General features: G+C 36.6%; 1 protein-coding gene across 22 annotated transcripts in view; it reads left to right on the top strand.

Moving 5' to 3' along the window:
* CADPS2 (calcium dependent secretion activator 2) overlaps positions 1-14,240 on the top strand; it is a 549,410-nt gene that overhangs the window by 227,624 nt on the left and 307,546 nt on the right. For all 22 annotated transcript variants that reach the window (XM_082399988.1, XM_082399986.1, XM_082399984.1 and 19 more), the window contains one exon: positions 1,642-1,763. In XM_082399988.1, the coding sequence (XP_082256114.1) occupies positions 1,642-1,763 (122 nt within the window). The remainder of the gene's footprint in view (positions 1-1,641; positions 1,764-14,240) is intronic.

The raw sequence follows: 14,240 nt of genomic DNA, 5'->3' as shown, positions 1-14,240 counted from the left end.
ACAGATGGGAGCATTGTTTTGAGGGACAAAAAACTGTTTCACAACTCGTATGTTTTAGGAGGTCCTGTTTATAGTAGCTTGTAGTAGAGGTGACAGAAATAGTGTTAAGCAGATGCTTCCTTTCTTCTCTCTTGCACTTTGGCTATTAAACACTCTACAGAAAGAGATGCAGGACAAACAGTCATATTCCCATATAGGAACCAGTGCCATCAAGATTTCTAGATTTATCTTGTGTACTCAATTCTGTTTCATGTTTAGTACTTCACCTAAACTTCCTTGAGTATTAGAGCAACTGTGAAAACTGTTACTATTATCTATTAATTCTCATAGTCTGTTGTCAGTTGTCTTCATTTTTATTCATATGTTGGTATGCATTTCAGTGTGACAAAATGACAAAAGCCTTGATTGAGGGAGGAAAATGGTTCTGAATTTGACCCGTATTTTTTGGTGATCAGTTTCCCATAAGTTTTTATGAAAAAATGCAACAAAAATAGTAGGCATTTGTATTTACAAAAAAAGCTGTTGTACCAGAACTGAAAGGAAGAAAAGTTCTTTTAAGATGGTTTGTTCCTTTGAGACTTTTTGCCTTAACTTTCATATCAGAACTCTATGAAGAGTGTAATGATTTTCATAATGTATTAAAAGATCAATAAATGACACATATCTTTTTAGTGGATATTTTGGTAGCTACATGGCATGAATGATGCTATTAATCTTGTTTATACATATACAACAGGAGATCAATACATGTGCATGTATAAAAAGGTCATTGAATATATTTTATTAATTTTGAGAATTTAGGAAACTTCATGATGCAAGTTTTGATTTAAAAAAACTATTATAAATGATATTCAGTAGTAGTCATATTTTATGTGTACATCCAGTAAGAATGTTAGGTTACCATATTTTAAGATTGGCAGTCTTTTATACAGACATAAAAAGCACACTTGAAAACTATGTTTCCCTTTCCCCCAGGAGTTACAAATATATAAGGTAATATCAGTCTTTCTACCCTTTTCCAGTAGACTGCATCAAATTGGTATATACCTTTAATGGATGGGGAAAATTGTTTTCCTTGTCAAGTTAATAGTAAGATATTCATTGCCAAGTTATATTTTCCATATTTTCATAAGGTAAACAGTGGCTCTGAAGAAAATTCTTTTATAAATGCTAGTAGTCATATAAAATAAGTGAATATAGAAATTTTCTGATGTCATGTATTGATATCAATGAATTGGTGTGATGGTGACAGTGTCTACCAGTCGCTTTATGTGGAATTCAACCTGTATCCTTTTAACACATTCACTGAATTTTCATTAATAATTCTGCTTTGCCTCATGCAGACCTGCCATAATTTTTTTTAAGGCTCTGAGTTTATATCTGACTTACTTCATTATGGCTCCTATTTAGAGACTTTAATCTTTCATAGCTGGCAGGAGATGCGTCTTCAGATACCAGACTTTCTCAAAATGTTATTTACCTTCCATAAATAAAGGTGGATTATAAAGAAGATAAAATACCATGATATTGCCAGATAATTTTATCAATTGGTCTTCCTAATTGTATGTAGTTCATACCGCTGTCTCTATTGCTAAGTGTTGTCAGCTTGACGAATCAGTGAAACGTTTTTCTTATCTTTAGATTGTCATAATGGAAGTGCAAGGTTTGAAGTCAGTCGCTCCCAATCGAATTGTTTACTGTACAATGGAAGTGGAAGGAGGAGAAAAACTGCAGACAGATCAGGCCGAAGCCTCAAGGCCACAGTAAGCCAGTTGAAAAAAATGTGTTTTTCTTCCCTCTTGAAGACATGTGCTTTATCTCTTTGAAGAATCGTATGGTTTTACACTCTGAAACTGTTATTTGGCTAGCTTTGTCTCAACTGTGTGTTAGAATCAGTGTGTGCCTTTCTGGGTAATGAGGCTATAATTAGAGCTATGCAGAATCCCTGTGTAGCACAAACAGAAAATCCAACATGCAAATGTGAAGCTAATTATTGGGCAGTTAAATGTTTGTAAGTCATTTGTAAGGAATGCATGTGTTGTTATCATGTGTTATTTAAAAGGCAGTGCTTGATCCTATTTCAGTTACTAGAAATGTAATCTGTAGCTTTTCCATTTCTGTGTATTATAGCTCTGCGGTGGTGCTGAGGTAGATATGTTAGACAATGTCTTGGGATACTTTAGTGAGTAGGCTTGAGTTAGAGAACCAGTCAATGACTACCGTGCAGTAACTGGAGGTGCTAAAACTGTTCTTTGCTGGCGGTTTTATGTTTCATATTCTGAGAGTGAGTTTAATTAAGTCTGGAATATGTTCTTTTTAACGGATTCAAACTTGGGAAACATCACAGTCTCTGGTAGAAATAACCAGGTGGGCCAGGGGAATTTAAATGAAAATTGCCTGGCCTTCATTTGCACACTGCCTTTCGATAACATTTTTTCTTCCATTTAAACTTTATTTAGAATTTCTTACAGGCCTTAGGATTTTTGCCTTGTAACGGTGTCAATATGTGGATTCTTCATTCAGGAAACCTCCATCTCTGAGATTCTGGCTGAGCACTGGCTAGATAGAGATGAACGAGAAACTTTGATTTTCTTTAGGGCAGACAAAGTCTAAGGAGGTATACAGAGAATTAAGTGTAACGGGACAGATGTGCACAGAGTATTATGGGATTGAGAAGAAGCAAACTGAAACTTCTCACCCTGCCTTACAAAGCCCTACAGGTCTGCCCCTGACCAGCCTCTCATTACCTCTGGGACCTCACCTTGTCTCTCTGTTCCCCTGGTCAGTTACTATTCCGCCTCCCTGGACCTCATGAAGTTCCTATCAGCCTTCTCTCATCATTGCACTTGCTTTTCCCTCTGCCTGCAGTTGCTCTGCCTCTTACCTTTTTATAGTTGGATCCTTAGTATTGAGAAACTTAAACATCGCTTGCTGAGAACAACCCCTTCCTTTAGACAACCCAATGCTAAGCAGATATTTTCTGGCTCATCACTTTATAACTTTTAGATGAATGGGTTCCTCATCTGTGTATCTTGTACTGTTTCCCTTCCTCTGCCCTTCTGAATAGAGCTCTTGTCCTGTTGATCTTATATCTTAGCACCTAGTAGGTACTCAGTCAGAATTTACTAATTCACGGTGAAGTGAAAATAATGAGGATAAACAGCTCTTTCAGAGGTTAAAACCTCTCAAGAGGAGGCTTGAGAGGAGACAGAGAAACTGGGACCATTTCTAGCAAGGCACATGGAGTCAAGGGAGGGGTTTGGTGTCGGTTTTAAACATTAGCTGTTTTAGTATATTCAAGGTGTTATGCAACCATCATCGATTTTAGAACATACCTGTCACCTCAGAGAGAAACTCTTTACCTTTTACGTATCAGCCTCAAATCACCTCAGCCCTAAGCAACTACTAATTGACTTTCTGTCTCTATGGATTTGCCTGTTTGGGACATTTCATATAAAAGGAATCATATATATCAATAGTATGTGCTCTTTTGTGACTGGCTTCTTTCACTTAGCATATTTTCAAGGTTCATCCATCTTGTGGCATGTGTCAGGACTTCATTCCTTTTTATGACTGAATGATATTCCATTGTATGTATATACCACGTTTTGTTTATTCATCTAGGCTAATGAGACTTGGGTTGTTTCTACCTTTTGGCTACTGTGAATGATGCTGCAGTTAAGGCTGGTATACAAATACCCATCTGAGTACCTGTTTTCAGTTGTTTTGGGTATATAGCTAGGAGTGAAATTGCTGAATGATACGGTCATTCTATGTTCAGCTTTTTGATAATCCATCAAAATGCTTTTTCACAATGCACCATTTTACTTTCCCACCAGCAATGTATGAGAGTTAAATTTCTTCATATTCTCATCAATGCTTGTTGTTTGACTTTTAAAAATATATATAAATATATAGCCATCCTAGTAAGAGTAAAGTGATATCTTGTGGTTTTGATTTGTTCTTCTCTAATGACTAATGATGTTGATCATCTTTTCATATGCTGTAGAAGCCATTCATATATCTTCTTTAGAGAAAGAAATGTCTATTCAAGTTTTCTGCCTATTTTTTATTTGAGTTGTTTGCCTTTTGGTTGTTAAGTTGAAAGAACTATTTATATATTCTAGATACTAGACCCTTATCATATATATGATTTGCAAATGTTTTCTTCCATTCTGTGTATTATCTTTTCACTTTATTGATACTGTCTTTTGAAGCACAAAAGTTTTACAACTTTAAGTCCAGTTTACCTAGTTTTTGTTTGTTGCTGTGCTTTTGGTGTCATATCTAAGAATCCAGTGCCAAATCCAAGGTCACAAAGATTTACCCCCGTGTTTTCTCCTAACACTGTCATAATTTCAGCTCTTACGTTTAGGTGATTGACCCATTTTAATTTTTGTACATGGTATGATGTAGGGTGCAACTTCCTTCTTTGTGTATGACAGTCCGGTTGTCCCAACACCATTTATTGAAGAAACTACTCCTTGTCCATTAAATGTTCCTGGTACTCTTTTGAAAATCATTTGACGATAGATACATGGGTTTATTTATGGACTGTCAATTTCATTTCATTGATATATCTATATGTCTATCCTTATGCTAGTACCACATTATCTTAACTACCATTGCTTTGTATTGCGTTTTAAGATCAGGTGTGTGAGTCTTCCAAATATGTTCTTTTTCAAGATTATTTTGGCTATTCTGGTTTTCCGTATGAATTTTAGGATCAATTTGCCTTATAACGGTGTCAATTTCTGCAAAAATTTTGTAAATATCACCAGCTTGGATTCTGATAGGAATTGTATTGAATCTGGGGTCAGTTTGGAGAGTATTGCCAACTTAACAATATTAAGTCTTCCTACCCAGGAACGTGGGATATCTTTCCATGTATCTAAATCTTTAATTTCTTTCAACAATGTTTTGTAGTTCTCAAAGTATGTTTTTTACTTCTTTGGTTAAGTTGATTTCTAGTATTCTTTTTGATGCTATTATTAATGGAATTGTTCTTTTAAATTCACGTTTGGATCGTTCATTGCCAGTTTATAGAAATACAGTTGATTTTTTGTATATTAATTCCACATGCTGCACCCTTGCTGAACTTGTTTATTCTAATAGTACTTTTTTTTACTGGATTTCTTAGACTTCTTTCTATATAATATGTCATTTGCAAATAGTGATCGTTTTATTTCTTACTGTCCAATCTGAATGCTTTTTATTTCATTTTTTGCCTAATTGCCCTGACTAGCTCCTCCAGTACAATGTGAAATAAAAGTGGCAAGAAAAGACATCCTTGTATTCCTGATTTTAGAGGAAAAGTATAGGCTTTCATTGTTAAGCATGATGTTAGCTGTGCCTTTTTCATAGATGCCCCTTATCAGTTTGAGGAAATTCCTCTCTATTCCTAGTTTGAGTGGGTTTTTTTTCATGAAAGGGTGTTGGATTTTGTCAAATGTTTTCTCTGCATCAATTGAGATGACCGTATGGTATTTGCCTTTTGTTGTATCAATATGGTACATTACATTATATGCTTTTTGGGGGAGGGGTGTTAAATCAACCTTGCATTCCTGGCATAATTGCCACTTGACCGTGATGTATATAATTATTTTTGTTACTGGATTACTTTCTCTAGTATTTCGTTGAGGATTTTTAAAATCTATATTCATAAGAGATTGGTCTGTAATATCCTTTTTTTGTTGGCATCTGTCTGATTTTTATATTGGCCTCATAAAATTCTTCTACTTTTTGGAAGGGTATGAAGAATTGGTATTAATTACTTTTTATGTGTTTGGTAGAATTACCAGTGGAACCATCTGGGGATGGATTTTTCTTTGTGGGTATTTTCTGGTTACTAATCCTAATTACATAGTGAACCATAATAACCCTGCTAGGTTGGGTTCTTGGTGAGAGCCCTCTTCCTGCCCTACAGATGGCTGCCTTCTTGCTGTGTCCTCACATGGTAAAGAGACAGATCTCATTTCTCTTCATCCCATAATAAGGACACCATATTCTCATGGGTCTCCAGTCCCATGACCTCATCTGAGCCCACTTACCTCCCAAAGGCCCCACCTCCAAATACCATCACATTGGGGATTAGGGCCTCAACATATTAATTTGGGGGGGGGGGGTCACAAACACTACCGTACTCTAGTACTCCGTGAGTTCTCGAGGGAGTGCAAATGCCCTTAGAATCTCAATGCCATGATGTTTTTACAGAATCTTTTCTTAAAGTTTTACTGAGGTATAGTTTATATAGCATAAAATTCTTTTATTGAAATTTAGATGATTTTTAATAAATTTATACACTTGTGCACTATCATCACAATTCAGTTTCAAAACACATTATTTCACAAAGTTGCCTCATTCCCATTTGCAATCTTACTCAGTTCCAGGAAAACACTCGTATGCCTTCTAGCTCTGTAATTTTTTTTCTGAGCATTTCATATAAATGATATGCAAAATGTAGTCTTTTGTATCCGGCTTTTTTTTTGTTTAGCATAATCTCTACAAAGTCTTTTACTTAATTGATACTTAAATACTTGGTCAATCAAATGAGTTAATTTTTATATAAATAGTTATTTTAACAATAATTTTTTCCAAAAATAGCAAAAGTTTTCACAGAATATGTCTCATTTTATTTCTAATAAACTCAGAATGTATTCATAAAGAGATGCTATAATAGGGAACATATACATGGATAATTTAAATGAATTAAAATACTTATGAGTTAGAGAGAAAATATTACAGTTAAGCCTCCAATACACTTTTGATTACTCTTTTCACAAGGAAATTTGGCTAAAATATCTTACCTGTTTCTTCATGAAGATTGAGTTAACTTTTAAAAAGAATTAAAAGATTTGTGTTTATCATTGTATCCCAGAGGCAGATTTCCTTAAAAATGTCTCTCCTGAATGCTGACCAACTGCAGCTTTTCAGCAGTGTGGTCACTTTTATCTTGAACTCATCTTGCACAACAGGAAAGAGATTCATCTCCTCCGTCATCATAGTGAATTATGCCTTGGACACGTTTTCTAAATCTTATTGCTTCAACAGTTTGTGCTTTATTGGAGATCAATTCATTCTTCTGTCTGATACTAATTAAAGTGCCTTATTTAGTCCATATTTCCAATAAATGTAATCAAGATTTCTAGCCATTGCCTATTTCATTCTTGTAATTCAGATTTCCTGCCGGCAATTAGGTGGAAAACAGCATGTGAGGTTGGTACATGACTTAGAATATGGAACCTGGGATCTAATAAAAGTGGTGTTTAGAGACAAGTTTGATTTGTGAAGAGTGGTAGTGAGGTCATCTATTAAAGTTTTGTTTTTAATTTTGATTTTTTAATATAGGGAAGGGAATGTAGACAAGTGGTATTTTCAGTGGAGAAAATTCTATTACTTATGAATTTGTAAGTCATCGTTTCATAGTCTCTCAGTCAACCAGGGAAAGTTTTGTTCTCTATGAATGAGGTACAGAAGCATTGTTGCTCCACTTTTATAGCTTTCTACCATTTCCAGACGTTTCATTATTTCAGTTTTAGCCCATACCATTAACGATGCCAGCTGAAAGGAAGTGGAGGGGTAGTCAGAGAGACGACAGCTGAAGCTGAAAGGGGTAGGGAGTGATTTGTCATGGTCATGTAGTGGTCACCAATCTCCTGATACGTAGTGATCTTAAAGCACTTTCCCTGCAGATGATGTGCATCCTTTGAGTGCCTAAAAGCATAAAAGCTAATAATACCCTATGGAGGGCCAAGATAGACCTTGCTTCTGGGGAAGAAGAAGGAAGGAAATTCGTTGTTAAAAACAAATCAGGAACTTGGGGGAGCAGGGAATGGGGAGTTGCTATTTGAGGAGCTTAAAGTTTCAGTCAGGCAAGATGACTAAATTCTAGAGAGCTGCTGTGCAACATCACACCTATAGTTAACAATGCTGCATCATACTCTTAAAAATTCTTGAAGAGGGTAGATCGCATGTTAAATGTTCTTGCCACACACACAAAAAGATCCTGGGAAGCAGCACTGTGTTTTGCTATACCCTCTATCTCGTTCATCCCATAATGCTGTCTTATTAAAGACCTTTGAAGGTTAATTGGTCTCTGTCCCCACCCCCCCCCTTCAAAGTAATAAAACAGAAAGGCAAGGAGCAGTAAGAAAAACTGATGAGTTGCATCATTAGAGAAATATATTTATGGTTTTTAGGATAGAACATTCTTCTACCTCATGAAGATGACGGGAAACACAGGCTTCAGTACCCGTTTCTGGAAACTTTAAATTCTGAACCATAATTGTAATAATCTGTCAAACTATTGAAAGAATATTGCCGCTATAAATGGAAAGCTTATCAGAATGACAAGCTACTAGGACAAGTGTTTAAGAGAGATTAAATACAGATTGCAAATAAACCAATAGAAAGGTAACCGTGCTTTTTAAAAACATAGTAGTTTTCATTTTAATTTGCTAATGCCAGAATTAGTTTTGAAGTGTAATTCATTAGCCAGCTACTCTTGCTGATGAGAGAATACACTACATTTTTAAATGATCTATCAAAAAATATGCCTGTTTTTAATGAATCAAAAGGAAAACACTCCAACAGCACACAAGTTTCATCTTTTATCATTTCCATCTTTAAAAATATGAGATTCCTTCCTCTTACATAAATTCACCAGAAATAAGATTTCTCTAAAACTCATACTACTGGTGCAGAAGAAAATGAGGCCTAAAGAGACAAACACTGGCCAAATACAGAAACTACATTCATTGAGAGTTTGTTTGCAAGTAAAGGAAGCTAATGTGTGGATCCTCATAATTCGTGGCATCTGAATTAGAGGGGAAAATATGATCGATTAAGATTCCAGATGCTTGCTGAAGAGCACTAATGGAAAACAGCAGTGAGAGAGCTTGGGAGAAAATGTATATAACTATGATTATCAACATCTCGAGGATGGATTTACAGCTTGTAAATAACTTCCCCTTATAATGCGTGACTTTTTTCCAGAGCAGTGTTTTGGAGTTGCTTTCATCATTATTTTATTTGATCTGTGTAGCCAATTTACGGCACGGGATAAATTTGGCCAAGTGTAAGTAGCAAAAAACTTAACTTCTCTTCTGATACTGCTCTCAGACGTGCTCCAGGATCACCCTCCCCTGCCCTTGGGAGAGATCTTGGCAGAAACCATAGCTTTGCTGCCCATTTTCAGGTATTAAATAACATGTTCAGGTATTAAAATTTCAGACCACTTTAAGTCAGAACCTACCCATTTCAAAAGGGTAGGGTTTTCCTTTCCTTCCTCCCAGCTTTCCCAGAAACCTGCCCAGGGGAAAGGGTACTGCTGTCTGTTCCTCACATGCTTCTTGTTTTGCCTGCTCGTATGCTCTTTCTATCACTTTTGGGTAGGGTGGAGGTGGGGATGAGGGGAAGAGGTGAAGGGGCAAAATATCTTTGTATGTAGGTACTCTTTGTAGGCCTCTCTTGGTTAGCAAATGCCTTCTGTCATGGGGAATGTACACATTTAACTTTTCTCTGGTGCACTTCCTTGGAGACACACCTCGTGCTGCCCGGAACTTCTGACATCACACCCTTCCGTCCTAGAACGATGCATCCTGTAGCTGCCTTCCTTCTGCTTCCCCTGAGCTACTGCTTTAATACTATCACCCACATATCCTCTTCCTGCTTGAATTTAACTTTCTTAGCAGATGGCTCAAGTAAATTGGAAGCTCCTTAAAGACAAAGGCTCTATATTATACCTCCTGGTTCCTGTCTAGCACCAGCCACAAGTAATATGGCTCACTGGTGGTCTATAATTAAAATTCTTTTCTCTACTATTTAGAGTATTAAAAAATACAGTCTCTCAGTAGGTGTCAGGCTGTGACACTTGAGCCAGTACCTACCCTGACTAACAGGATGTTTAGTTCTCATTCTCACACCCCAAGCTCCCATTTTTCTAGAAATTCCTTGGAAAGCATATTCACTTTAAAGGGCCATTTCTTCTGCTTCTGTGTGGTGACTTGAGGCTGGGATTCAGGATCTCTTCCAGATCCTTGCTATGCTGACTGCCCTGAGATGGGGGACCACCTGCGTAAACAAGACGACTTGCCAAGAGATGGACAGGCACAAGTTCAGTTTTTTTTTTTTTTAAAGTACAAGCATATTTATTTATTTATTTATTTATTTTTATTTATGGCTGTGTTGGGTCTTCGTTTCTGTGCGAGGGCTTTCTCTATTTGCGGCAAGTGGGGACCACTCTTCATCGCCGTGCACGGGCCTCTCATTATCGCAGCCTCTCTTGTTGCGGAGCACAGGCTCCAGACGCGCAGGCTCAGTAATTGTGGCTCACGGGCCTAGTTGCTCCGCGGCATGTGGGATCTTCCCAGACCAGGGCTCGAACCCGTGTCCCCTGCATTGGCAGGCAGATTCTCAACCACTGCGCCACCAGGGAAGCCCCACAAGTTCAGTTTTAATAGAATTGATATATGATTCCTCCAGTTCATAAGTACTCTCCCCTAAAGCCCGTCTTTCTAGGAAAGAACCTGCTAAATGCAAGTTCTCTCTCAAGCCACTTTCAGTCTCCCTTCCTTGACTTTACAAAAAAAGGTACACCTCTAGCCCAGCTTGAGTCTTAACCACGCTGTGTTCGTTCTGGAGTGGAAAAAACCTCCACATCACCTTTCAAAAGGAAAAATTTTAATGTTCCTGTTAGTTTTGAGAAAGCAATTTACCAATGATGTAATAAATCCTCCTGTAAATTAGATGGCTTCTATTTTTCTGCTTTCAACAAAGTTGGTGAAGGATTTAATCAAGTTTTCAACTGCTGAATGATGGAAAAATAGATTTTGCTTATCAATCACTGTATTATTTTGGGACAATCAAATAGGAAGGAAACAAATTGATAGACATTGCTATAATAATGTCCCATCTACTTATTTTCTTAGAGCTTAACAACAGAAAGAATGAAATTCTGGGTTAAAATTGATGCTGAACTGTCTCAATGTTATCAATAGAATTAAGCTATGGTCACCCGTGGATATGTGTAGGCTTAAGCCTTTTTTAACGGAAAGTTTGTACACTTTGATCAGTATCTTTCCTTTCCCTCCACCCCCAAGGCTCTGGTAACCACCATTCTACTGTGTTATTATGAGTTTGACTTTTTTGTTTTAGATTCCACATATAAGTGAGATCATGCAATATTTGTCTTTCTGTGTCTGGCTTATTTCACTTAATGTAATGTCTTCCAAGTACTTCCATGCTATTGCAAATGACAGGACTTCCTTCTTTTGTAAGGCTGTGTAATATTATATTGTATGCATATACATTTCCTTTCTACAGATGGATATTTAATTTGTTTCCCTATGCTGACTACTGCGAATAATACTGCAATGAACATAGGAGTACAGATGTCTCTTCCAGATGAGGATTTTATGTCCCTGAGTGTATACCCAGAACGGGGATTGCTGGATGGTTTGGTAGATCTACTTTTAATTTTTTGACAAACCTGAGTACTGTTCTCCATGGCAACTGCACCATTTTATATTCCTACCAACAGTGTTACCAGGGTTCCAATTTTTCCAAATCCTTACCAGCACTTGTTATCTTTTATTATTTAGATAATAGCCATCCTTACGTGTGTGATGTGACATCTCATTGTGGTTTTGATTTACATTTCTCTGATAATTACTGATGTTGAGTATCTTTTCATATATCTGTTGGCCATTTGTATATCTTCTTTGGAGAAATCTCTATGTCCTTTGCCTATTTTCTAATTGGGTTTTTTGTTTGTTTGTTTGTTTGCTATTGAGTTGTATGAGTTCCTTATATATTTTGGATATAAACTCATTATCAGAGATACAGCTTGCAAATATTTTCTCCCATTGCATAGGTTGCCTTTTCACTCTGTTGATTGTTTCCTTTGCTGTGCAGACACTTTGTAATTTGATGTAGTCCTGCTTGGATATTTTTGCTTTTGTAGCTTGTGCTTTTAGTGTCATATCCAAGAAATCATTGCCTACACAAATGTCAAGGAGATTTGCCAGTATATTTTCTTTTAGGAGTTTTATGGTTTTATGTCTTATGTTTAAGTCTTTAATCCATTTTAGTTGATTTTTGTGTGTGGTGTAAGATACACCATCTGCATATGGATATCCAGTTTTCCCAGCACCATTTATTGACGAGATCATGTCATGTGCCAACAGACAATTTTACTTTTTCCTTTGGGTTTGGATGCTTTTTATTCTTCTTGCCTAGTTGTTTTGGCCAGGACTTCCATTATTATGTTGGATAAAAGTGGTAAGTTTGGCACCTTTGTCTAATTCCTGAACTTAGAGGAAATCTTTCAGTTTTTTGCTGCTGAGTATGATACCTGTGGGTTTGTCATATACGACTATTATAATGTTGAGGTATATTCCAGAAGGAAATATATGTATTCCCTCTCTCTCTGTTTCTTACTCTCAGCCCCCCATGTTGAGCCTTACGATCAGATTTTAAAAATATATAAAAAACATGGTCAAGCATTAAAATATAGTAGGCTAAAATTCTAAATTTGTGAGGGGTAAGTAGAATCAAAGTATAAGTTCAGGGCAAAAAATAGTGTCAAATTTCTGTTAAAGAGGAGTTATACAGGTGTTTTTTTTTTTTAAATGGTTGATGGTGGAATCATTTTGCTATGATAAATTCCCTTGGATCCACTTAAGAATGATATCACTGTTTCAAATTAAATGTCAGTGTTTCCAGCACACCAGAAATTATACCCTTTGCAACTCTTTAAATTTATATTTAAAATTTCTAGATGTCAATTTAAAAAATGTGTGAAGAGGGTACATAATTTTTCAAAATTATTTTAGGAAGTTTATGAGAAAAAGGTTGAAGGCCGCTTTTCTAGGACATGTAGTGTTTTGGTGCCAGACCAAGTCCTGTGGTCAAAAGACTTTACTGTTGCTGTGTTTCAGATGCAGACTGCTTAGCCCAGACAGTCAGAAGAAACGCCTTTATTCTTAGCTGCTCCTGTCCTTAAACCTAGAGTACCGACCAGCAGCCAAAGAGATATCTTTGGGGCTCACCCCCACTAGTGCACATCTTCACCCAGACCAGGTCAGCACCTGGTGGGGGGCAACGAAGGACCTATGTTCTCTTGAGACACGTGCACAGTAATCACTACTTAGAGCATTGCTGTGAAGAGAGAGTGGGAGTCGTACATGTAAAGGATTTTCCAGGATCCTCAGAACAGTCAAGGAATGAGAAGAATGATAATATTAATAAGTAGGAAAGACATTTTATGAAATCTGTATAGCATTTGGTGTGAGTTGGTAAAATAAGTTCATATTTTCAGAATATAAGCAGAATTTATAATATTTAAAAATAGAAAGAAATACATTAGAAATGAAATAAGTTGGAAAGGAAGTAAGATATTTTAAAATTCAGATTTCAAGATTTTAAAATGTTAATTTCAGGGTGATGATAGTGGATATGTAACATGGCTCGAAGCCAAAGAATGAGACAAATCAGAGGGTAAATCTCAACTTCACCCCAGATTACCCATGTTGTCATGTGTGTGTTTCCTCATTGGTAAAATGGGGACAGTAGTGCCTATATCAAGGATTATATTGTGAATTAATTGACATAATGTATGCAGGAACACTCGACCATGTTCTTCTGCTTTTACCTCTCCCCATATACTCACTAATTTTTGTTTTAGCCTTTGCTTTGTGTGCTGTGCTTGTTTTCAATTTTTTTAATCTTGTGTTCATTTTCTACTTTCTTTAAACCTTTTCTTGTAGCACCCTGCTTTAAAGTTGAGAATTTTCAGGAGGGGGCTCATAGTTGAAGAAAGATTCAATGCTGCTGACAACATGAAAGAACATTTTATGGAGCGAAATTTGCTTTTGTCTCCTGAGTCCCGTCTGAGATTTTTGGCTTGGGTGTTTTCGTTGTCATGAAATATTTATTTGGTAAGAACCCCATCACCATTTTTTTTAAGATTTGAGAGTTAGTTTCAATCAAAAGGAGGTCGTTTTCAACATGAATAATGCTCCAGTGTCAGTTTGAAGGGACAGCATTCTTCGGTTGTCATCTATTTACTATCAACATTGGTTTTGTTTCTCAGTTGATGTCATTGAAGATTTATATCTGCTCTGGTAAAATGCAGCTGTCAAAGGATCACTAGCTCTGAGCAGCAGAGTGTTTTGCCATTGTTGACAGTAACTTTGCAGCCGCGTCTCCCATGTTGGCACCGTGTTAATACATTATGTGCA

Source organism: Balaenoptera borealis (genome assembly GCF_965194805.1).
Source record: "Balaenoptera borealis genome assembly, chromosome: 7".
Classification (NCBI taxonomy): domain Eukaryota; kingdom Metazoa; phylum Chordata; class Mammalia; order Artiodactyla; family Balaenopteridae; genus Balaenoptera; species Balaenoptera borealis.
The sequence above is the reverse complement of the archived record's forward strand: the minus strand, read 5'-3'. Positions and strand labels throughout refer to the sequence as shown.